At 41.3% G+C, this 26,724-nt stretch overlaps 1 protein-coding gene across 8 annotated transcripts in view; it reads right to left on the bottom strand.

Annotated features, from left to right (window-relative positions):
- Positions 1-26,724, bottom strand: part of GRAMD1C (GRAM domain containing 1C) — a 48,891-nt gene that overhangs the window by 11,173 nt on the left and 10,994 nt on the right. For 2 of the 8 annotated variants that reach the window (XM_068696903.1, XM_068696921.1), the window contains exons 3-9: positions 20,654-20,738; positions 17,158-17,261; positions 15,755-15,850; positions 14,518-14,598; positions 9,971-10,089; positions 8,743-8,863; positions 4,959-5,121 (exon numbers count right to left, since the gene is read on the bottom strand). In XM_068696903.1, coding sequence (XP_068553004.1) covers positions 4,959-5,121; positions 8,743-8,863; positions 9,971-10,089; positions 14,518-14,598; positions 15,755-15,850; positions 17,158-17,261; positions 20,654-20,738 — 769 coding nt within the window. The other 6 variants (XM_068696913.1, XM_068696937.1, XM_068696928.1 and 3 more) reach the window with 6 other exon arrangements.

Below are 26,724 nucleotides of genomic sequence, written 5' to 3'. Positions count from 1 at the left end.
AGCCAGCAGGCATTCTGAGACCTATTTAACCAACCAACATGCAGTCCTTATTTGCTAGAATACAGATTCAGCTGTGTTGAAACATTCTGCAGGAAGCTAGAAATTCAGGTTGGGTTTTCAGCTTACTTTCACTGTATTTCCTCTCTGAGGTGAGCCTAGTTCCATCAAAACTCAGTGAACTGTACGTGACCTCAGCTAGCAAGGCCTCGATGCTGCAGACCTCATCTCAAAATGCACTCCCCACTTCCCCTCTTTTGCTAAGAGAAGGAGAGGAAGCTTCAGGTGTTCTTTCAGGTGTTCTGATGCTGCCATCCCCTTTGACTACTGGGCATCAGCCAGCTTGTATGGAGCCAGGCTGCAGATAACTCAAAGCTCATGCATTATTACTTTAAGGTCTGGACCTTGCTACTGGAATATTTTACTCTTCAAGCATGAAGCCTCTCCTCAAGGCTCAAGTCCAACAGCCAGAGCATCCATGGATCTATAATGTTTTAATTTATAGGCAGTTTCCTGTTAGCTGATTTGCCTACACTTTTTCTATCTAGTTATAGCTCTGTAAGGAGCAGTCAGCGAGCTGCCAAGTGCATGAAAGCATGTATTGAAAAGTGTTTTTAGTTACAGTCTCTCAGCTCCTGAAAAATTGGTGTTATCGCAGAAGAGTATTTTCAGAAAACCCAAGCTGAAACTAGGCTGATATAATCAGGCTAATCAGCTACTTTAGATACTACTGTTTAAACAGCTATTTTATCTGAAACGTTTCCAGGCTTTCTGAAAGAGGCCTGGAAAAACGTGTGTATGAAAGCCTCTGAATTCCACACCTGCAGGAGCCGGTCACTGCATATACCAAGAGCTTGACAAACTTTAAGTCCCTTCCATCTGGGCTTCTCAGTGTTTAGCTGCAGGAATCCCACATGAAGCAGTGAGCACCAACAGCAGCATAGCAAGAATAAATGTACAGATTAAATAAATATTCAGATTATACACTTGCAGTTTGGACAGAATAGAAAGCTTTAAACACTTGACTTTGTTACAAATATACGTATTTGTCTTTTTTGGTTTAATTAAGATGTAGGAAGCTTACCTGTATGAGTTATCACAATTCTAGAGCAACATGGAGTATTTTCTACCTAGAACTAGCTTAGAAATACTGTTTATGAAAAAGTGTTTTTATTCCCAGGCATATATCAGTCTAACTCCTTAACTCTTAGTGCTGTTCTTAGCAGTATGTAATTATCAGCCACTAACTCGCTCAGCCTGAAAACATTTATAGATGAATTGGAGTAACTGATAAGAGAACATGAAATCACTCTGATTTTAGGTTACGACCCCTAGGGATCCCAAAACCCCAAGCAAATGTTACCCTGAGTGTCCCGGTTCTGCAAGAAGGCAGCAAGTCTGCTCCCTCCCCCACTGCTGCCTTGCACTTTGTAAGGTCATTTTCATCACTGTATGGCAAGCTGTGTAATGCTGTTTGCATATAATACCATTATGCACCAGTGATTGCAGAGGTTTGAAAACATCTGCAGTGCAAGACAAGAAAGAAAAAAACCTCAAGGAGTTGTAGAGGAGTCAGGAAAAAAAATAAATCTGTTTTTTCAATTCCCATTAACAATCAACAGCTTGCGAAGCTCAACACATACCGTAAGCAAATAAAAAAAGTTAAGAACAGACTTAGAACACTAAGAACAGACTATCAAAAAGATTTGAGGTGACTGATTCTCCCACTCCACAGAGCTAGAAGAGGAGCAGGAGAAAAAAAAACATACACACACAACTCTTGGTGCTGTTTGGGATTTCCATGCCACTGGGGATGGAGGGGGAAATATTGCACACTGAGAATAATGCACAGGTCAGAGACTTAGAACAGATGCACCTGAAATCAAGTTGTTAAAACTAATTCCTAGAGTGAACATCTTCCAGCCACCATCTATTTCAAGACCGCATCAGCAGTCGTGATTACCAAATAACTCTCCTATACTTTAAAAGGCTAAGTACCAAATTAGCTTTGGGGAAGTACTGAAAAATACTGTGACAGTGCAAGCTTTTTTCCTGATCACAAGGAAAGCTTAAGCCTTATGCCTTTAGATAATTCACAACAAATATTCCTTCAAATCCCAAAGCAACAGATTATTGGCAGCCAGATATTTAACAGACTAGGTGCTTTAAATATTGTGATTATAATGTCAGCAAGGTAACAGGGCTATTCTTCTGTACATGCACTGTATATCCACAATTTCAGCTCTTGAAAAAAAAAGCAGGCTGAACTCCTTTCAACCCTTCCACATCCTATATCCCTATCAGCAAGAAAAGCCACACCACCACTGCACCCACCTCCCAGAATTAGAGCACAAGCAGTTATGCTCCCCTGCAGACCACGCGTTTAGGGTGGTTATTAATGCGCACAGAAACACCACAGTAAGTCAAGCAAGGAGGTCAGGAATTATGAGGCCCCCCATACACAGTAAAGCTTTCTGACAGTATTTTTCAATATCCTACTTCTCCCTTCTTTCTTCGAGGCATTTGATGCTGCTGAGCATTATAGTTGCATATAGAAACCCTATACCCAACGCAGGCAGTCCTTTGAGGAAACTCAGAATATGATGCTTCTATATTGGGAACGCGTTCTGTGCTTGAGCTAAAATTTCTTTTCTGAAATTTATCGTTGAGACTGCAGATATTAACTTCTGTCTCAGCCAAGAGTTTGTCATGGCCCAAGATTTATACTCCAGTTTATGAAACCAAACTAAAACACCAAGGTACAGGTCACTGAGCCAGTGGTGTGTGGTGAGAGACCCCTTCCAATATGAAAATCATGAAGGACAAGGAGCTGCCAAGGTTCTGGCACTCCAGCTTTTGGTGTCAGGCGGACATGAAGTTTGAGAATAAGTCTCGAGCTTGCCCCCTCACCTTATTTGCCAGGACACCTCCATGGGCAGCCTGAGCAGGAGCCAGAGGACGCAAGAGAGATTAATTGCATGGGTAACTCTTTACTGTGTGGGAAAGCTAATTTCATCTGAATGAAGGAGCTCACCTTCTAGGAGTGTGGGGCAATCGCAATAGAAAACAGGCAGGGGAACAGAAGAAAAAAAAATTCTAAGCATGAGGAGAGTGATCTGCAAGAAAAGATTAATGTTGTGGGACTAGAAAATCCTGCTCCGAATAAAGGAGACTCATCTTGGGGGAGGGAGGAGAAATAAGAGCAGCATGAATTCAGTCCTCTTTTAAAGGGACATCTCCAGTTTAATAGGCTTTGTTTGCTGAGTATCACCAGCACAGGGATGACAGCTGGGATTTGCTTTATCATTTAGGCAAGCAGGACTATTTTCAACCCATTTCATTGGATACCTTCACCATTTAAAAATCCAAGTGTATCCAAAATAGCTAAAACATCAGAAAACTGAAACTTTCTGCAGCTTTAAGAGATATACCCGGGACTGAGTTAACGTGTAAAGCTCGTTCAATGCATAGGGGCATAACTAGAAACTCATTCAAGTACGCAGACTCACAAAAATGATACAGCTTGACATCCACCAAGCTGAATCCCTACACCAGCAAGCAGCAGCAGCGCTGGGGAGCAAAGAGAAAGGTAACTGAAACATAAAGTACATCCTCAGGCAAAGCTCACACCTTGCAGATGGCCAGATCAATCCACGGCTTTGAAAGCTTTCCTCACTCCAGCAATCCCAACTTGATAGCACCTGCACACACCTTCCATTGCCAATTCTAACCGAAAAGATGCTACACAAAGTTTCTCAGCCAGATTAAGAACCATCCTCAAATTGATCTGTTCTATTCCTGGCAACAGGCAATGAAAGCAAGGTCTCTCTTTGCATATGAAAGCAAAATAGCAGTGTGTTCAGAAGTAGCTGCCCTGGTGAGGATTTCTGTCCTTCATTTGCATGCCACTGCAGACTTTGAAACTGACTCAGGTTGTGTGGGCTTTGTTTTAAAGGTGTTCACAGAGTCCAAAATGAGGATATTCAACAGAACACCCACCACAGCTTCTGTGAAATGTTTGTAAAACTATGGGTTTTGCACAGAAGAGCTCCCCATGATAAGGGAAGAGCTCATATTAGAGGGGGAACTTGTCAAGGGCTGCTGTGGGACCACAGAACAAGCACCCAGTGAAATTTGCACATTACTGTCACCCAGTCTGGGCACAAGGCATGTTCTGGCCTCACCCTCTCCCCAAGACATAGCAAATACACTCCTACCAAAGCCACAATGAAACACGCAGCCGTACTTCTCTCTTCTAGGACAAAAAGAGGAAAGGAAGCATGCAACTGCCAAGTTACAAGGGCTACATTGCTGCGGTAGCCAAGCTCCTGCTAGCCTGGTACTAGATAATGAGGTATACATCAAGAGGATGATGTGTTAGGATCCATCAAGATGCTAGCTTTGGTGGTATGCAGTGTGGTCTACTCTAGGATGTATTTAAGGTTGTTTATCCTCAGACAAGATTCAGAACATGCAGAATAATGCTCCTGAGAACTGGGAAGTTGTCTTGTCTGGACTTTCAACAAGTTCCTCAGTTTACTCCATCAGTAACACTGAAGCCCGTAAGCATCAAGAAAAAATATGTAAGGGGGTGGGGAGAATTAGAAGAGCCTGAAGTGTTTTCCCTCAATTCCCAACAAGTGAAAATAAACTGAAAAGCATTTAAAATACCTACGAGAACGTGGAAAGTGAACACCACACTGTCAAGATTTTTTTTTCAGTCTAAGATATTAGCAACTCTTCGTCCACCAAAATGTAAAAAAGTAAAATATCGATTTGTTTTCATTTTAAACACCCCAACGTTTCTTTCCAGAAACTAAGATACAAAGGTGTTTTTCTTACAACTGTATGAAACAAAAACAAATGTCACAAAACCAGAAAGTTCTCTAACTTGCTCCATCAAGTGAGAAGGATCACGAGAGGAGGGTTGTCTTACTGCTTCTAACTGTTGAAAGATTTACCTTCTTCACTGTCTGAGGCACTGCTCTTCTCTGGAAGATTTTCATTCTCATTCAGATCCAAGGACTTTTCGAAAGATCTGCTCCTGACTAGCTTAACAGATTTTCTTTCTGATGATGGAAGAGGGCTCTTCTTTATTTGCGTCTCAGTCGGGGACTCTTCCACCTGAAACAACCAATGGGAAAAAAAAAAATCTATCAGTAAACACAGACCCTTTAAAAAACAAGTTACTTGCAAAGAAAAAGATTTAGAAAGGAAGCCACAAGTTCTACCAGCTCAGTTACCCCATGGTCAAGCATTAAATTTTCTCCCTTGTTCCCCTATAGCAGCCAGCTTCCTTTCTTCTTTATCTCAGACTTCACTTTGCCCTAGCAGCAAGGGACAAACTTATCTGCTCCATCTTACCAAGAGCTGCCTAAAAGGGGCAGTTTGTTCCCTGCCCAGTCCCTTTGCATCCACCTGCACAGCTTGGTCCCCTTCCCTGCATCCATGCTAGCATTTATAAACTCATTAACCTAATGTTTAGGTTACAATAATTATTTACTTTTTATTGGTCAGTTTTTTTTTGGCAATTTAGGAAGAGGTCCAACAACCCTGAGGGGAAGCACAATGAAATAGACAGGATCTCCCTTCTTCACCAGGATTAGATCATCATAATTAGATATTTGAGAGTGTGTTCTTATTTTGTAGGGCTCCAGTAGCCTTTGATAAAGAATAGTTAAAAAATAGTGTCTACAGCCATCCTACGTATAAAGTGTTACTTTTCTGAAACAAAGCAATGGGATATCATTTGCCATCTGTAATATAGAAGCAGAGCATCCCCCACAGCATCAGTCACTGAATCAATGCAGCTCTGAACCATTAACTACATCAACTGAGGGCTAAACCTACCAGAATGCATCACTGAACACTTCAAGAAGTAACTGCTGGCAAAACCACACGTACAAGGTTTATACATCTCAGAGTGCCACCCAAAAAGCCTGGCTATGAGCCACAATCTTCATTCTAAGCCTCCCTTCAAAGCTCCCGTTGCCTCCAGTGGAACAGCTGGGATCCAGAATAGCACAGCCCCCACAGGCAGCAGCACGTGGACTGTGATAAACAAGATCAGGTCTCCTCGAGCAAGTAGCTCCAATTCATCTGCAACACCACCATCCTTAAAGATTATTCAGCACTGCCTAAATAAAACAAGAGCATCCGCCGCTTGAATAGTCATCGTGTACTTCCTGTACTCCTTGGCTTTTTTCAAAAAATAAAGACCATTTTCCATTTTGTGCAACCGAAGGCCATTAGCAGAAGGTGGGTGGCTGCAGAATAGAGACAGGCATGAATTCAACTGCAGTAGAAGCAAGTAAAAATATTCCCTCAAGGTCAAAAAAAAAAAGGAAAGACTACTGCATCAGCAAAGCAGATCGATTAACAAATGCATGCTTATTGAAAGGAGCTACCACGCCTGAAGTTAGGCACACAACAGGAACGAGGACAGTAACTAACACTTCAATGTCAAAACATTCCAGCAGCACAGAGAGAAAGGAGGAGGGAGCTAGGAGTGGTGAAACCTTTATAGATCTGTGTCAGTTTCTAGGTAAATAAGTCCTTCATGATGTCAAGGAAAAAAAAATCATGCTGATGCTTTTGGAATATCCTGCAATCAACTCAATTTTCTTGTTTTTATTTTTTATTTTTATATTAAAGATTACTGATTTTAAGATCTGCGAACCAGAATTAAATGGAACATTTCTTCCTTATGCACATTTGCCTCCTGAGCCAGTCCAAGACCACTAAGCTCTGTGCCAATGCATTTTAGTTTTTAACAGAGGGCTCTGAGACAGAGAAACCTTACAGAGCCTTCTAAGGAAGCCTAGAAAGAAGAAGGTGGTTTCCATACAGAGGTGACCTGCGCTTGGAGAAGCAGACAAGCCACAAGCGGTGTTACACACCCACCTTCTTTAATCAGCTATGAATAGCTGCCTACTGACAATCCTTTTTCCAAGACAGTCCAAGAAATTCAAGCCAACCCCTCCTTCAGTTCTGATCTCTTTTGGAAAGAGCTTTTGGACTTCCCTTGCCTGTCAGAGCACAAAGGGAGGAGTTAAGCCTCTTCCCCTCCAGCCTTTGGAAGGCAATTGTGTGGTGTGTCATCAGTGCAATCATTTTTGATAAAAGCTTTTTAAGCACTACCATCCCGTCTCCTCCTATTGCTCCTGTGCTTCTGCAACATACGCTGCAATCCAGAGCTGTGGAGAGCCAACATGCTTAAGAAACACCAAATGACACATACAGCTCAACACAAACATGACGTGTTTTAGCTACAGTAAAACCATAAACTGAACAGATTTATCGAGACTGACGTTTTACATCACAATTAGAGAACTTTTTAAAGGCAGGCAAGTCAAGGGAGAATCCTAACACTTTTCCCTGCTTGCTGATCCCATCCCTGTGCATTCCTGCTTACCAACATGCCCAACTAGATTTGGCACCTACAAGAGATCTCTGGGAGTGACACCCAGTAGGTAAACAAAAGCACTTTTCCAAACCGAGCGGTTATTTTAAGAGGGCTTGTACTTGTGCAAACAAGACTCAAGCAAGTCCAAATCAAGGCTACCTGGGTAGATTTTACTTATCCCAAAGAGCCTAAAGTCCAACAGCATCCACAATTTTTCCAATGTCCCCTACAGCTCTCCAAAAATCTTGTTTTATACTCCTAGGATTTCCATGAGGGATACCCATCACCCTAATAACTAAGCTTTTAATATCTGACAAATACCAGTATTGTTTGCTGGGTATCAGTCTCTAGCCATTAACTTGGATTTCCACAGAACTATTTAAAGCCTACTTAACCTCAGTTTTAGCAAGCCAAATTAACTACTACATGAAAGTAAGGATTGTTAAAGCATCTTTTTCCCCTTCCTCAATTTTTTCAAAGCAGAAGCAGCAATTAAATAAATTCCCAGCCTGAGCAAAGTGAAACACTTTGGTGCTCTGTTTGCTTTTCCCAGATCATTCCCTTGGGGTACCTATTAACCAAGAGATAATGTCTGTAACCTTTTAGGACTACAACTGCACACAGGAGCCCCAGGAACTGTGCTAAATGCTGCGCACACCTCAGACAGCACTACTAATGCGCCTGCCCTCCCAGGCAGCCAGTCACATTCACAAATTCATTCAACACCATGAATGAAACAGCCGTGCCTGTACTGTTTTATTAACCTTCCAATGGTGCTTTCTCCCCTCCCTTTCTGAAACATTTCAGAAAATTTAATTTAGGGGATATGGGGGAGGAAGGAAGGTTTTAGTCATTCATAGCAACTGACCAACAGATCTCCAAAATGTACAGGATGTACATGAGGATAATAATATCCTCATGTACAAGATATCTTTATGAGGAGATCTATATCTGCATTTTTAAGAATGCAAACAAAAGCATTTCTTTCAAAAAGCACTTATATAAGAATGCATGGGGTCTATAGGAAGGTGGATAAACAGTTTTATTTTTTACAGCTAGGAAGATCAAGGCCAAAACCTCAGCATTCTGGTCAGATTATGCAGTGAATTAGCAACAGGATGCTGCTGAAACTCACACCAACATCTTATACAAGTATTTGTTTCCTGAATATATTCCTGAGATCTGACAATATTCATATCCAATTTCTGATGTGAAAACCTTTTAAATTGTCGTGAACTTCCAGTGAATTTTAGAAATGACAACCCCATGCATTCTTACCTTTACAGATATGCAAGCATAAATGATTATTGGTTACAAATAGCACAAAGGTCAACACTTACTCCTGACAGTGCATGTCTGCTGAGGGACTCTCCTTCTGTCTGAAGCGTGGGTTCCCGAACTAAACCAATTGTTTTAGGTAGCTTGTCATCCCTTTCTCCAGGTTCATCACAAACACTGGATCTGTCCAAAGGAAAAAGGAAGGTATCTTTGGAGCTGTAAAAGCTGAGAAAATCTGAGAAAGCTTTTCATGTGTGATTTTTGCTCTCAAACCATGGCTGTTCAGCTAACATTAAAAACTACTAACTCATTCCTCCAGCTTATTAATCTCTCAGGCCATGTTCCTCACCCTAAACCACACAAAAATCCAGCTTCTGCCTGTTAGGTTAGCAAAAGTGAGCACTGGTCAATTAGAGAAAGTAAGTACTGTGGGAAAATGGGAAACAGAAGTAACTTATAACAAATTTGGAAAGAAGACATCTGAAGAAAGTTTGAGGTAAGATTTTTCCTGCATCCCTTATTCCTGAGTTGCAAAGTACTGCATTTTTTACAGGTAGAAAACCATGAAGTATTTAATGGGACATCTTTTGAAGCTTGCAGTGAATTTACTTTTCCTAACAAACATACATAGATAATACAGGATTGAACAGGAAATGCAAGTTACATTGTTCAGTTTTAGAGAGTCATGCTTATTTAGATAAAGATATCAAACTAAAGCCCTGCTATTAGAATTACACTAACTGTTCATAAGTTAATTCACATTTGTTCTGAGAAATCAGTAAAACAGTTCAAAAGACAATCTAGTTTTCTTCTAGCTTCCTAATTCAAACTGAACATCATACAAAAACAAGCTAGGAGCTCAGACATCAGAAGAACAAAGCAAAACAAGCGTTTTAGTCTCCATGGAGGAAAGAAAAAGGCTTAAAACATCTGATATAGCTCCATTCCATTCAGCCCTTCCGTATTGTTTAAGGGCATATAGGTCCTGACTAAGTACTATCAGGAAAAAAAGTTGATATTTAAGCTATCCTACCCTCCCCCCCAAGCAGATCCAAGGACAGCAAGGTCTACCTATATCTGCCTCCCCTAAGGGGCCTCAGCTGTGCTCCTACTATTTTAAACAATGAGCACAATTAAGTTTTTATGCAGTTCAGTTCATGCACTTCAGGTCTTCACTATAAGTTTATCCTTTCCAGTAAGGCTACAGGAGCAATTTGGAAAAACAATTTCAAAGAAAGAGGACAGTGCTTTTCCACGAGTATTTCAGTAAGCTTTAGAACCTCCTCTTACCGAGACTGCCCATTGTCCTCAGACGATGAGTGGAAACTCTCCATCTCCTCGGTGTTCAGGCCCAGCTCAGAGCCATAGCTCTGGTGCACCAGCTGCCAGAATTCCTGCTTGGTCAGCCTCTGAAAGAAAGCGAGCTAGTCAAGAACTACGGTACGGGGCAGTAAGGCACAGTAGGCAAAACAGTAAGAAGTTTGAATTACGCCACAGCCTTTAACCTCACTTCTGACAAGGTCTGGAAGCATTTAGGTATCACGTTTCAAGATTGGGTTTCAGCATTTTGGGGAACTGTACTCGCGTCTAACTCCATCTCCCCAACCCACCACTGTTCAACCAGTAACACTAGACTTTAAAAAACCTGGTATTTCAAGGAAAAACATACTTGTAGCTACTACTTGCTTCTTCGTTTGTCACCACTGTTTTCACAGGTACCTTTGAGGCAGCTCCCTCTTGAATTTCACGGGATATAGCACAAGACCAGCAGACAACCGGAGGCTCCCTCTTTGGTCCCAGACAAACTGCTTAATAAATACATGCCTGTTTCCAAGGGATGCTCAGAGCACTTTACCAGCAGCAAGAGGCTAACAGCTCAGTCACTGCAAGCAGTGTCTAGGAGAGCTGGCAGCCCACCTTGCCAAGGCGGGACACTGCCACAACCCCCCTTGAACACTTCCAGAGCACCAGCAGCTATTTTACTCCACCTGACTCACAGCTAGCTCTTCTCTTTCCCCATAAGCCGCTGCTCACAGCTACCGGGATCTGTTCAGGCTCTCTCTGATCATCAGGAAAATTAGGGAGGTGACAGCGCTGCAAACTCCCCTCGGCAAAGCAAGCAACAGGTTTCAAAGTCCACTTTTCCTGGCAGGAAAGGGCTAAAATGAAAGTAGAAGGAAAGGGAAGGAAAGGAGGGGATGAGGTTTGGGGATTTAGGAGAAAGAGACGAGAGGCATCACACCGGGAAGGGTGCCAGAGCCGCGATCCATACTGATCGAGGGAGCAGCGGCGTGGCAGCCGGGCAGTAACACAAGTCCTGCTTACTGTTTGCTGCTTACTGCTTGCAGGAGCCGGTCTCGTCAGGCAGCCGTGCATTATTGAAAGCCCTTTGCCGAGGGGATCCTCCCCGCCTCCCGGCTCCCTCCACCCGCCGCCCTTTCTGCAGCACCGCGGCTCTGCTGCCAGCCCCAAGCCGGCCGCCCAGGCTCACCTCCACACACACACACCACCCTGCCGGCTCCTCCCTGGCCTCAGCCCCGGTCCCGGCCCCGGCTCCTCGTCCCGGCTCCTCCCCGCCGCTCCCGGGACACCGGGCCCGGCCCCGCGGCCCTCAGGGGCAGCCGCGGGGAGCTCATGGCGGGCCCGCCGCGCCCCGTCAGGCGCCGGCCCCCTCACGCCCTGCGCCCCTCGGCCTCGGGCAGGGCGATAAAAGTGCGTGTTTGGGGAACAAATAAAGCTGTTTCCTGTGGGTTTCTGCCTTCAGACTTGCTAGCTGCCGGGTCTAGAAACACCAGGCTTCTCGCACTCTGCTCAGTTATTATATTGAGCAGGGCTGGGTGTAGTAGGGTCACAGCCCGACACCACCACACCTGGCTCTGTTCTGTCAGATTTTGTGTGTTGAGAGGCTCTGAAGCTTGAACCTAAACCTGGTGGGCTTTGCTCACTCGAGGTGACGGTCTACGCCAAATTATTCCTCATTTCTTGATGAAAAGTAAGGCTACATGAAGCAGCTTTTCTCCTTTCATCCTGGAGCATAAAATACCAATACTCTGCTTCACACTAGTCAAACCAAGAGCATGAAACAAGCGATACTACAAAATACCCTTGGCAGAAGCAAAGCTGCCGATTTTTACCCACATGGACAGACCAAGACAAGACGCTCCTTGCAGGTTTACTCCAGAGACACCCCAAATATGAACACGCTCTGGAGATTGGTGCAAATCTCTACCCAGCAATGCGTAAGAACAATAAGAAAATAAATCCAACTCCAAGGAAAAGGCCTCGAGGGAATTGAAGCCGATTAAGTTAAGATCTTGTTCCATTAGAAATAAGAAACACTGTGTTTGTTTAGGATTTGAATGACCTGCCTAATTAGATTTTAATTTTTTCCTTCTCCCTCAAACTAAGGGATATTTGACACCCATGAACTTCAGGGAAACAAAGCAATCGTATACATGCCATTGCTCTTACCATCATTAATAGCTACTAGTAATGTTGCTTTACCAATCTGGAAAGCCTGTTGCAAAGCAGGAATTCTGGCTGATTTTATAAACTGATACATTATTGAAAGCCTCAGTGGATGTGGAAGCAGCTATCTGTTTTATCAAGGTCGGTGTCATGTCTCTTCCAGACCTACATTAATGATTCCTTATTTTCCATGATGCTTCCCCTTCAAGCAGGAGTGTTTAAAAAACAATGGCAAGGTAAAAACCTGAGGGACTTGCTCTGAGTATATTTTGCAATAGGAACGGACAAACAATGGATTCTCCCCCCCCCCCCCCCCCCCCCCCAAAGGGAAAATATTCACAAGGACATTCCAAAAAGAAATCCTAAAAAGGGACCATCTTAGGAGGAAGGTACCCACTGATTCCCAGCTGAAGAGCTTCGCGTGCAGAGTATTGTACACTGAGCAAGATTTGAAGGAGAAGTGATATGCTAGGTAATCACAACTCAACTAAGGTGAGCCAGAATCCTTACAAGACCAGTGACACAAAGTTGGAGACAGCGTCTTGGTGGCCTATAGCATTTACTGCTGTTTGCCATGCATTGTGTAGGATAAGCAAGTAATTTCTAACAGAAAGACAGACTTTACAGAAGGCTACTTGTTCAGCTGCCTATGACACGTGATACTTTACAATGCAGAATGGCCACAAGATGGAGATCTGGGAAAGAGCACGCTGACCCCACTGAGAAGTTCTGCAGGGAACAAAAGCTTAGTGCATCTCAAATAAAGCATGTAGGTCACTCTTCAGAGTGAGACCTCGTAACACAAACTCAAAGCCCAGGAAGAGGCCAGGATCAGTGACTGAAAGCGACCTCTGCACAAACATGATTTGAAGCACATGCTTCTCCAATCCCCTGGATCCAAATCCTGCAACTCTGGGATTATCTACCATCAGGTGGCGCAAACCAACACTGTGATGGCTGCATTCAGAGTTTACTTCTGACAAGACATGAATAACTATTTCATAACAGCTGCATGTCAATGCCTAGTCTAGTAGACATACTCTAGAGAATAGCTAAATTATCCACAGTCTTTGAAATATTTAACTGCTAGCAGTAGAAACATCAAAACCAGCTCCTTTTGGAATTGGTTCCAGAGAGATTCAGTATGTTGTCACAAACCTCACAAATTCTGATGGGATCCCTTTGGCCACTGGATCCCACAAACACCACACTTCACACACTCACAGCGTTGTATACTATGACAGAGATGACAGCTTCAGAGGTTATGAGATACCTTTCAAATGTATGCTATCCCTTGCCGTGAGGGTGTGGGGGTTTGCATGTGGAAGCAGCAAAACTACTTGGATGCATCACCAGCTTTCTTCTAGCAAGAGGTCAGTGAACAGCTGTCACTGTAGTGTAACCACTGGATCCAATTCTAGAAACATCAGTTTCCCCCCTCATCCCCTCTATAACTTGATCCAGTTCGGTTAAGCAGTAGAGATTTGCTGTAAACAGATTAGTTTTGCCTTAATTGGCACTCTCCTTGATTTTCAGCTTTTGTCTTTTACAAAAAGCATCTCTGGGCTGCCTTAAAATTCATCGAACCAAAAACGTCTGCGGCAACCACATATAAGTATCACAACAGCTTTAAGCCTTTGGGGACCACCACACTACAGAGTTATATATGGATATTTCAGTGTTCAGTTGCAAATGTGTTGGAATTTTTAAACAACAAGAGCCATAAACAGGAAGGAATTGGTTTACGAAAATTGCATTAGTTACATTGATGTTCTGCAAAAGAAAGTGTCAGCATATTTTTAGAAAGAAGATTAGCTTAAGTGCCCACAAATTGCAATATACATCAAGCTAACTAGCAGAGTTGCCAAAATACACTTTTATATCATTCAGCCCGCCTTTGCTGCAGTTATTCAAGGTCAGGGGAATTGTAATGAGTTGGTTGGCAAAGGTTCTGCTAACTTATCTGAGAAGGTGACTTTTGGCTTTTTCCTTAAAAAGGAAAAAAGCTTTCCCTGAAAAAAAGTCTCTTGCCCTTTTGGTCACAAATTAGCCACAGAAAATATGAAACAAGTGCTTGCCAACATCTGCTCAAGTCGGTAGTTAAGAGAATCATGCAACCTGTCTTCAAAGAAAAAAAATGCTCCATCAACAGCAAAGTTGATGGATACGAAGTTTATTTGAAGGATACAAAGTTTACTTGTTATATAAAGTAGGAGGAGGTGAAGGAGAACACCAGGTTAGAATTCTGTGTCAGGAAGGAAAAACTGTCTTCTTAAACAAAGTCTCTCATCCTCTAAAGACACATCTATGTACATTAGAAAAAGATTATGTTGTTACTTAACCTCAGGTACTGGCACTTACAAGCTTACCTTATCCAACAACACATTCTGCCATAAGCGGAAGATACTGAGGTAGCTTCTGTCTCTTGCACTGAACGATGTGAAGAAGAACTGCAGAAGAAAACAAAGGTACAAAATAATAATACCTGCAAGCGAGTTTTAAGAAAGCCAAAATGTTTCCTTATACCTGAAGTATCCTAAGATTTCCATCAATGGCGTGTTCCTCTCATATTCCTCACACTCCACACTTTTTAATCACTTCTAATAAGCAAGTTAGCTCCCCAACGTCCACAGAGTGTATGAAGACCCTTCCTCTCCCTCAGCTACATACAGAGTTAAATCTTTCTCCCACTTCCAAATGGGGGGTGGAACAAATCAGAGATGCACATGCCTATTTCTTACAGGCCACATACTAACTCCACATACTCCTTTCATTATTTTTTTTCATGAGATGTGAAATTACAATAATCAAAATAGAGGATCAAATTAGATCCATCATTTGTAGTTTTAAAATCTGTCTCACTTGAAAGTCTGTTTACCAGTGGAAGAAATATCTTCCTTAATGAAGGAAGTTAGTAATTTTAGAAGATTAGTATTTTTAGAAGAAATTGAAGGAGCAGCCAAATATGAAGCAACAGGAAATGTCAACCCCTTCACAGACTACAGCTCCAGATTTACCATGGATAACTACAACTGCTGCCTGTACCCAGCAAAGAATTATTCTTATTTTCAAGGCATTGACATAAGAGGTATCATGAAGTACATTGCACATAAGAGCATTCTGAATCATGCTTTTCAGCTTTTTGTAAATGCGCCCTCAAGAAAACTACACTTCCCAACGTATAAAATTGGGTGGTTTATGGGTAGATTTCTCCATGACTCAAAACCTGTGGTAACAGTTGTTTTGCTTTCAGCACTTTTCTTCTGGGACACTTAAATCCAGTAAGAACACAGATCTCCAATTCAAAGACACATTCTGAATTTGTCCTAAACTTCTGGTTTTTAAGCAGATTTCCTCTGAGGATCAGTAAGGCAAAAACCCCCTTTAGGTTACTGCATCAACACTAATTTGATTACAGACTCCACTACTAAAAGTTGAATTACCAAGCCAATGTGCACAGGGACCAAGCTACCAAGTCCGTTGTCTAGTCCTAGTCACATTTAAAGATTTGACAGTGAAAGTTACTTATTCAAATGAAAAACTACAAGTGCTCTGTTCTGGAAATTGTCACTTAAAAGAAGAGTGTATTTAAATACAGTTTTTCACCTTCTCTCCCTTTGTTGCTATCTGTATAGCATTTGGAATGAGCCGAGCAGTCTTCTCCTTTGTCATGAAAGTGATATCCTTCAAGGCAATAGAAATCTAAGCAGAAAAGAGATTTAATAAGATAGTTTTATTTTAGGTTTAACTGTTATTTTAATTTACAGAGTCAGAGAATTTGCAAGAGGAACTCTAACCCCAAACACTTGAATGAAATACAGATGAGATTACGAAGGCAACTGCTGTCTTCATTTGACAACCTTAACAGTAAGCATTCCAAAGTATGAGCAAATTAAGATGATTTAAGATTAATTCCCTCTTATTTCATACTAGGACTTGCGAAGCAAGTAGTTTTCTTTTCTTCCACCTCTCCAGCAGCACTCCAGGATCAAGGGCACAACCCCAACCACATACAAACCATACAGACCCCAAAACCAATCTCACTCTGTACGTCATACAGGCAAGGAATAGATCAGATAATAGACTATCTTGTCTATGTTATCTCACAAAAAGTTTGTAGTATAGTCCATTTGCACGCAGGTTTATCTGCAGCCCAGACTCTGGAAAACTTCGTACTTGTGTGCATTTGCCTTATGTATTAGTACTTGAAACGCTTCTGTTTAAAAGTGTGGCAAGAAGCATTTCTACTTTGACCAGCCTTCTCTTGAAGGTAAAATTGTGTTGCTGTTCAGTCTAGATAAAGGAAGAACACACAGCTGGATCTTGCTTTCTCCTTTGTGTGCAGAAGGCCTTCTACTTTCTCTCTCTCTCTCTGTATTAGCACCCTGCTACGGAGGCCTCAAAATTTGGCTCTACCAATATAGCTGATGAGCTCAGATTGCCTTAAGATATTGCTCAAAATATCACACTGCTAGGCAAGCAGGAGCAGGTTACTAAGATGTATGCTGTTTTGGCTGAAAAATAGTCTTTGAATAGATTATATATTCAAGGCTGTGATTTCAAGAGTTTGTTTTTTATTTTAAATAAAAAGTCTGCAATAAGAAAGATTTGATCATCAAATCCATCTGACAAAACTAAGCTTGGTTTTTAGTTAAGCATTTCTATACCTCCTCTGTCTTAAGTACATGGCCTATTTGTTGCCTGTCCTATGTACTTCAGAGCATACGGAGTAGAATTCAAGAGGTTAGCCTAAGATACAAGCATTCTCACAGCTATAAAATGGTTTTGACATCTCCCTCACCTATTAAAACTAGGCTGTCTTACCTTTCTCATTCAACGATTCAGGTTTTTTCTACAGCTAGTGCAACAACTGCTTTAATGAACACTTAACTCATTCTAATTTGACAGACAGAGCATGAGACTGACAGGATAAGAGTCGCTCAAAAAAGTCCTATATCCTGATAGCCCAGGATAAAGAGGTGGGATTCAACTGCACCAAGAGATCTTACTGTGGTCTCCCATCGGAAAATGTTGCTGTGGAAGCAGAGCCAGTTTTCAGAGAGGTACAAACGTCCTTGCAGGAGGATATCCTTCTGGAGTGCACAGGCGTAATCTACGTGTAAAGAGAAAGAACAAGTTTACTCATTTGCCACACCTCAGTAGTCCCAAACGTGTTAACTTAAACTGAGATAAGGTTGTTGCAATACAAATAAAAAGCCATTTCTTTCCCTCTTCTCAAGTCTGTCAAGGCAGGCTTGTATTGGGTTGCATCCAGACCATGGTTCTGTGAACACCCTAATACCAGAGTCAATGGAAATATCTGTGCAAGGACAATACTCCATGTACTGATCCCCCCATACATTATCCTATATTTTCAGAGAAGAGGTATCAGGCAAGATTAAGAATACATGGACGAAATATTCACAAGTCAAACTTCAGAGTGCCTAAATAAAACAGAATACACAGCCATTTTATAGTACAACAGATTATACTGTCAACTCCTACATAACAGTAGTTCATATGTTGTAGTAAGTTAATTTTTCACTAGACAGATCCTATCACTAGCTAAAACTATCTGCAGAGTGAGACACTAGAAGACAGCTTGAAGCAATCCAGTTCTTCAGGCAAGAGATTTTCAGCAGTTGACTCTCATTTTTATTACAATACTGTCTCCGGTTAAAACATTCCTATTAAATAATATTTTTTTAAATCTAGAAATTACCCATCATCAGATATCTGCTAATCAAAATCAAGAGCAGAGGACTTAGTTGCACTTTTTAAAAATTCTTGAGGAAAACCTTCATAATTTAAGAGCCTGAAGAGTCAAACAAATTGAATTTTCAGAAGTACTCAGCACTAAGCTGAGCCTATGGAAATAAATATCAAAGCTCCCTTTAGTCATACAGCAAAAAAACTAAGACAGACTTGTCCCTTTTGGAAGTTCTGACCTAAAGGTTACCTAACATATAGAAAACACAGAGAATACATCTATTCACACAGGATGTTAACAACTTCAACTGCAGAAGTATCAGAGTTCTACCTTTTATTTTGAGAAGCATTTTATCTGATATTTTCTCTGCTAGAATTTTGATTTTCTATACACCACAATGAAGAAAATAGCTCTTGTCCAAGTTGCAAGAGGTTCAGAAGTCCCTCACCATCCTAACTTCACAGGAAGTCTGCATCTACAGGAGCTTTTACTACAATTTTAAGAATTCTCTCAGATTTCTCCCTCAAATAATCAAGTGAAAATAAAGTTTCTTGCGACAAGCACGAGGTATGTATAAAAACCCTTGGATACATAACTCCAAACAATTAAAATCATTCATTTTTCCAGTGTATGTAAGTGCACAGTTAAAATTTAACAAGTCGGATACCAAAATGCTAGAGGAGTGGGGAGGTGAATGCAGTAGGAGTTTGAGGTTAAGGACTTTAGAAAAAACAGTACTAAAAAGTTTTCATCCAATTTCTATGTTTGGAGGATAGAGACTGATTCTGACCTTTTAGGTACTGCCTAGTATTACGTGACCATTTAATTCCTTTTTCCTGATCCACATACTAGCCAGATATCCATACTAGGTTTGACATCCATAAAAAAGAAAATACTCTTCCTCTTTTCTTGCAGAACTAGCATAAAAAGACTCCCCGGAGAACATTGGGCAAGTGACACGCAACACCTACAAAAGAGGATGTCAAAACAAGAAGGAAAAATGCTAGTCTCTTCCTTTAAGTTATCAGATCCAGTAACTTAAGATGCTGCCTGTAAACAATATTTTCAGACAAATTTAAGTTAGTGGCACTCCTTTAAATTCCCATTTTGGGAGTCTAAGTCATTTCTTTCATTGTAATAGACAAAAAAAATCATATAATCTTCGTTTATAGTGTTTATTATGGTGGAATAATTGTGTGTGTGTTTTTAAGCAGTTACGAACAGGAGCAGTTATTCTTTTGATGAACTGCAGCAAGTAATTGCTTTTTTGAGCACTGTAAAGCCTGTGAAAAGTTCTGCATCAAGAGGAGGAACAGTTCTTTATTTGGAAGATGCAAGGAGCCTTTGCAAAGGAGCACTATTTTTTATGAGGATAAAAAAATATATATAAGGTAATGACTTTGTTTCTGATGGAACAGATGCTACTACATTGCTCAGACTAGACCTTTACCAAATCATTCTTCAAGTCCTAGGTGGTCTGGTCAATGAAACTATGTTTCAGATTTTGCTCCACTGCTTTTAAATCTGTCCCGTGCAAGGAGAAACATCAAACCAAAGCTTTGAAGTAATATCCTTTTCTATTGACTTACTCCTGTACTTAGCTCAACTATTTGAAAAATGTGGAAGGCATTTCGGAGGATAACTGCCTCCTTCTAAGGCTGCAAAAGGATGGAGGGATGTGACTGTTTCTGCGCAAGTTCCAGTTCCTCTTTCATTAACCTGGAAGGAACTTGGCACACTACAAACATACACTGACAGCCTCTCAATATTCAGTGCCGTGAAGGTTGCATAAGACGAGAAAGAACTTAGAAAATACTCACAATGCCACTTTTGTATAAAAACAATGCCTGATTCTTAGACAGCGCATTTGTTATTCAATACTCAGGCAGCACAGCTAGACTTACCTGCAAGGCAAGTAATAAAAGAGGGAATAGGATGTAGCACTGCAGACATAGGAGGTCGGGTTTTATACTTGCATTATTTGGATTCTGCTCTGGAGCAAAACTGGTGGTCAGAGTTCAAATGGAACATTCAGGTGGCAAGAAGCTATGCACCACAGTCAGAAGTTCTGCCACTTGCCTCACTTCCCCCACATCCCCATGCACTCCTCACCACCTCTGCTCTTCAAGTTGATTTGTACTTCTCCTGCAGCCACCTCATCAGAACCACAGAACTGTTATGGCTGGAAGGGATCTCTTGAGGTCCAACTGCCCCTGCTCACACAGGACCACCTAGAGCAGGCTGCCCAGGACCATGTCCAGACAGCTTCTGAAGATCTCCAAGGAGGGAGAGTCCACAGCCAAGGCATTACAACTATGGAATCCTTACCTTCTCCTCCAACATCTACAGCAACTGACTCAATCATAACTGGTTCCCTCTTCAAAGAAAAAATGGAGAACTCTTTAAACACTCATAGGACAGGAAACTAACAGTTGTAGCAAGAGGTACCATATTCAGCAGGTGTTTTGTCACCCACTAAAAAGTAGCAGCAAAAAAAAGACATGAAGAAGCTCTCATCCAATATACAGATGAACCAAAGGATTCTGTATTGGTTCAACTTCTCAACCCTAAAAAAGGAGCCTGTCTTTTGATAAAGCAGGCAGTGCAAGAGAAGAGTTTAAACCTGACTTTCCCTGCAGATACGTCCCGCTGGCTCAGAGACAAGAGAACAGGAAGTTCTTAGCTACAGTTAGAATATGCTACTTAAAAATAATAAAAAAAAAAAAGCCTCAGCACTGCTGCAGTCTAGAATTGTCAGTCATAAGAGAAGCAGTTTTGGTGTGATTATGTCTTACCTACTATGAGTCTCTCCGAATCTGGCAGATGAGAAAACTGCCTCTTGAATTCCTCGCTCCTATATTTGTACGTGGAACTTGAGAGCTGCAACAGAGAGTGGTAAAAGGTTAAGCAAACAGATTTATTTTCAACCATCAACTGTCTTCATGCTAGACCTGTAACTTTATCTTGAAGAACAAATGGACATCAAATGAGGAATAAAGAATAGGTGGTATCTAAACGGGATTGTCACCGTAACATTATGCTGCTATGCAAGAGTGTGCTCCCAGCATTTAGGATAGAAGGGTCCAAACTGTTCCCTTTATCAGGCCAGATGCTACTTATGAAGCATTACAACTACATGACAGCAATCTGCTTCACTCACAAGCACACCACAGCCCTTCACAGAGCTAAACCTCTTCTAGCACAGACTCAAAGAGGCAGCAAAGCCACAGCTCAGGAGGTGACAGAGATCCAGTCCTCACACAGGCCACCAGCTGGACAAGAAACCATCACTGAGAACACTGATTTCTAATTGGAGTGCCACTGGGGGAAAATGTTACTACGGAAGGGATTTTTGCCAGTTACTATAATTAGGCCTGCAGGAATAAAGGCCAAAGTTTCCTCCTGCAAACACAAATAGCAGCACCACCATCACCTCTTGATCTCCTGATCTGTTTGAAGGTTCACCCCATGTTTAAGGGGATCACAACCTAGGACTCATTTAAGATTAAACTCAGGTGGTAAACTCAGAGGAGAGAAGACCAATCCTGGTGGCAATCTTGCAGTAGTAAGAAGGTCTCATTTTTTTCACAACAGCTTTTGGCCACTTAGTTTAGGGGCCTTCCTGTAGTCTAAAAGCTGGGAAAAAAAATAAATAAGAAAACCTTGAAGAAAATACTGTACAAGACAATAACTGACAGAGCCAAATTACAGCTAAAACAGGAATAAGCCACTTTCAGGTGGTACCAAAACCAGGTATACCATAATAAGCTTCTTTTACAGCCTGGATTTTTTGGGGTTTTGTTGGTGGTAGTACTTTTCTTGAACACCCTTCTAAAAAACTGAACAGCATATAGCTGCTATATGTCCTTGAGGACTTGAATCCTTCCAAAACTGGACACACATCTTAAACCCATTTCTAGCATGAGACCAGTGGCTATTTACTTTCAAGGTGGGGGGAAGAAGGAAAGAGGCAGAAGAACCACTTTTAACCGTAACACCTTGCAGCACATTTATTGAAAACCACCCAGTTTTAGCACACTCTTGCAGCACATCAGCTGGTCAGTACCATTTCAGCACGTCTGTGGTTGTTTCCAAAAGAACTTTAATAAACTAGTCCCAGGAGTGCCACCACCTCATCACCATTTTCACATTTTGCCATTTCCCACGGGAGACATTCCTGTGTTGTGTGGTTCAAAAATGTCCCCACAGGTGTTTTATGATGATCTCTTGGCTACCTACACTTGAGAATACCAAAAGAATATAGGAAGTGCAACTTCAAGGCCAGGTGTTTAATAAGTAAATATAACACAGCGAGGGCAAAGTCTGACTCTGCTCAGCTTTAAGAAGATGACAAGTTCCTAAACATGACCTTCTGTCACCTCCAATAGCAGAAAGCCTCGGTGTCTGTCCACTAAGCACTGGAGTGTAAAAGGCATTGAGGGAGGGAGAGAAAAGTAAGATTTAGGTGCAACCAGAAGGGCAATGTTAGACATGTCCTCTGAGCTGTATGCTTCCACAGCTGTACTTCAGCTAGTCATGCTTTTAAGAGAAAGTACTTCTTGAAACACGCGGTATACAAGAGACACATATATTTAGCTGAACAGAAGCTGAGCATTTCTGGGCTTATAACACGAAATGAATCAAAAAGATAGAACAGGAGCATTACAGAATCACAGACACTTTTACACTAATGCCCACATCGGCCAGTTCAACAGCTCCAAGAATAAAAACTCAAGATATCTTGAGTTTTACATAGGAAAAAAAAATAAAAAAAAATTCTCCGGAGCATAAAACCTGCTATAGCTTGTCTGAGAATCCCTTGCTGGCATTTAAGTGTTCTTTGTCACATGATTGGCAAACAGGCAATAAGAAATGCTCTTATTAATTGTAGATTTCTATGGGGCTCTTAGGACGTTTATGAAGAGCCTGCTTTGAATCCTTATCTAATCAGAAGAAGAAAAATGAGCACACTGAAGCTTTTTAACCTTATCTTTTCCTTATTTTGTATGAAAATGAGCTTACTTAGATCCATAATTATTATGCACTCAGTATGGGGCTTGGTGATTAAGACATCAGTCAATGGACTCTGGAAACAACAGAGACAATTTTAATACTACTGGCAACATCAATTTCCTTCAAACAAAGGAGAGGAGACATTTCCATTTCTATGAATCCAGCATCTCTCCTATCACCATTATAGCGTCCAATACGTGGCAGGATTTGGGCAGGTTGCCACCTCCAGGTTACAGAACTTACCATCAGCTACTAAAAGAAGAAATCACGAGACAGGCTGCACTAGGGAGCTTAGGAGATGAAAACAGCAGTTTTTAAACACACGCGTATTTCCAAGTCTACTTATAAGTCATCAGGCAAACACGTTGCCTCGGGATCATCTTAGGCATTTATGGGCATGCTATATTTAAGCACTAGGCAAACCATTAAGTCCAGTGACAACGTATTAACGTTCTTTATCTGAGGCCACAAAACACAGACATCTACAAAGCAAGAGAAGCAGAAAAACCTCTTCAGCGTTGTCCAGGAATTTTTAAAGACAGCCAAGTAGGAATCAGAAACAACTTGAAGACACTGAATCAGGACACTGTTGTACCTTGTTTAGAAATCGACTGAGTTCATCTATATAAAGTCATTTTTCCAGAAATAATGTCAATTTAAATAGGACTAACCTGAGTTATTTCTATGATGAAAGCCTGTTAAAGTTCCCTTCACATCTATACCTTCAAAGCATGGACACTGCAAAGAATTTGAGCCACTTAGCAAACTGTGGAGGAAAATTAAGCTACACCTTCTCCCAAGGGTACAGCAAAAAGGCTAATTGTTTAGAAATTATTCAATTGCATATATAAACAAGCATGCAAATAGTCAATCAGCCTCCGTAGATCTGTGTGCACATTTTTAGAGTTTGCTAATGGCAGTTCCTAATTTTGCATTTGCTTTGTTAGTGCATCGTCCTTGTTTTGAGACAAACCCACATGCTACACGACAATTTGCATTCTGTATTTTTTGACATGCAGAAATAAATACAAAAAGCTGAGAGCAGAGGTAAGATGACCTCTCTGAGTAATAAAACTTGGAGTTCACCTGATTTTAAGAGATCCACACAAGTCTCCCGCTGAGCTTCACAGTCTTGGTATCAGTCATGACTATGTGCTTGGGGTCCCAGATTCCAACAAGCCTATGAACAAGCTGCCTGGCTTTTTCCTCACATATATTTAAAAGCTTTACTTAAATATCACAACATGGACTACTGCTCTTGCTCCTCAGTTCACAAGTAGGAGATCCACACCATCCACCCCTCTAAATAAAGACCTCCTGATGTGCTGTTCCTCAGACACAGAGGAACTTGACCTGTAGTTTCCAATTAAGTTTCTAGGCACGGTTGAAAACAAATTACTTTTTAATCCTAGCCTAGCACATTAAAATAAATGTTAATTACCCTTGGGAAAATTGTTGCATTTCTAATGAAGAATGGATTGTTTTCCCTTATTCAAATACATCTAAAAACCTGCTTAGCATCAAAAGAAGAAAGTCTCCAGAAGAACACCACAGTCAGAGGGGAGTCTTGATTTTATACAAGAAGACTGACTTAGAACAAAAGTATTCTTGAGACTTATTTGTACAGGCAGAAATATAAAAAAAACAAGGCACCGCCACACTTTCAGGGAGTCTGAACCCTCATTAGGCTATGAGAGAGCCTGAACAGCCCTGAACAAGTCATTTAGCAGTATTGGGCAAGCAAATTGAAGACTTCTCTTACTCCAAAGTAGATACAGGCCAACTTATGTATAAATATAAGAACAAATCCCACAGCACAGTGTGGGTAGCCCCTCTGCTGATGCTACCTGTACAGTATGTCCACTCTGACAAGCCTTTTCATCAGCAAAACACAAATCCCTCCACAGTCATTTCTTCAGCCCAGAAGCTTCCACTAGAACCATCCAATCTAACCCATAATGCTCAATGTTGTGACTTACGTCCTGCTTTAAAACCAGAGCTGTGATGACCAAGCTCCCCCTTGGAAAATAAAATACATACAGAGATACACATTTTATCTTCCTGATTTCAGAGTCACCACTGATGGAAAATCTATCCTAGCTATGGATAGTTCTATCTGTCTGTTGATTAATGTGATTTTCACCTTGTGAACTACCTCCAGATTGTGAGCAGGGAACCCTCTATCTTCTTTTAGAAGGCATTAAGTTTCTCGTGTCTATTAGCAAGACTTGTTGCGGACTTATTGTGAATCCCCTCATCTTCTGAATCCCCTCCTACATGTATTTTCAGTGTGGTTCTTCAGCTGTGAGCTCCAGAGATAGACATAACATTGCAGGAATCACTGCAAACACACAAGTTCAGGACTCACATTTGCTTGTAGGCAGAGAAACACAGTAAAAGCTCACATTCACGTGACTATCAGTCTCCCTTATCTTATCAAGGCACTGGGACACTTTTTCCTATTTCTTCTGAAAACAAGTCTGAGACCATGTTTTAAATATGTCAGACTTGTTCTGTGTTAAGTTAACCCTCTCATGAGGAAACAGAATGGATCCACCCCTCCAGTGGTTTATTTATTTTATTTTTTTTTTAAAAAGGTTAGTGAAAAAGAAAAGAAAAATCAGAGAAATTTTGGGTTAGAACTCCAATTATTGGCTAGTCTTAAGTTTTACTAGCAGTATCTTACTGTTCTTTCCTTTGTCTCAAAGCATAAAAACATGAAACTTCCACAGGGAAAGAAGGAGTCACAAGACACCTCCTCACTCCAGGTGACTTACTGTGGTGTGTACGGCACACTGTGCACAGTTTCCACTTTTTTTTGTTTTAAATAAAGAGCTATTTGATCTCACCTCCTTGTCCACACAGTTGTGTTTAATTAATAGGTCATATGATTCATTGCAAATAAAAAGAGAGAGAAAGCAAGCAATTGTTGCTAGGGTCAGTTTAGCCACCATAATCCACAGGAACCTGCTCTCCAAGAGTAAATTTTATTCCCTTAAGTAAATGGAAGCCAGCTCATAGCCGCAGTGGGAAAGGGGAAGAGTTTAAGGAGCCAGGACCATTTTACTTACATTCATTTTATGCTCTTCTTCAACCACCCTTAACTTCTCCGGAGAGGGGAGGCTCCTAAGCACAGGGCACTCTTCCAGTGGGCCACTGGCAGGCACAGGGCTGCACACTGGGGTCATTACGTCCCCTTCTGCAGCCCAGCCCCGCTCTTATTTGCGCAGGCTGAAGGAGAAACAGATTTTAACATTTCTTAGTGACCAAGCAGAGAACAAACCACTGGCAGTTTTGTCCTTCAGGGGCATCTGTGGACAGGCAGAACAGCATCCAGTAAGAATTTTAGGGTAAGTGGGCCTCTCTTCTGTTGGAAATACAGCATGTAAAATGTCAAGGGATATAATATTAGAAGAGACCATGAGCAAATACTCAAGTTACTGTATTTTCTAGTTTTTTTTATTATTTTTAAATCCATAAGATAGCACAAGCAAGGCTGAAGACTGTACATAGTCCCCCTAAAACGAGGGGGAGTATTAAGTAGTTCCTACAGATGCATGGACAGGCACAATAAAAAAAATTAAGACAGACCATTAATTTCCTCCATCCAATACAAGCAGCTTCCAAAAATCCACGTAGCAAGAAACCTCTCACATATTTCTTTACAGAGAGCTTCTGAAATATTGGACGCACTCTTAAAAAGTATTTGAAAAACCCAGTTTCATGAAACTGACTAAATTAGGTATTTAAGGGACTAAAGACTGGTGGGTCAGTAATCAAAAATCAGAAGTAATCAAAAGCAGGTGTCACATACTCCCAAGCCTTCATGTGTTCATCCCCTTTCCCACTTGCA

The sequence above is a fragment of the Anas acuta genome, chromosome 1, assembly GCF_963932015.1.
Source record: "Anas acuta chromosome 1, bAnaAcu1.1, whole genome shotgun sequence".
NCBI lineage: Eukaryota > Metazoa > Chordata > Aves > Anseriformes > Anatidae > Anas > Anas acuta.
Note: the sequence above shows the minus strand (reverse complement) of the source record. Positions and strands in the feature narration are given on the sequence as shown.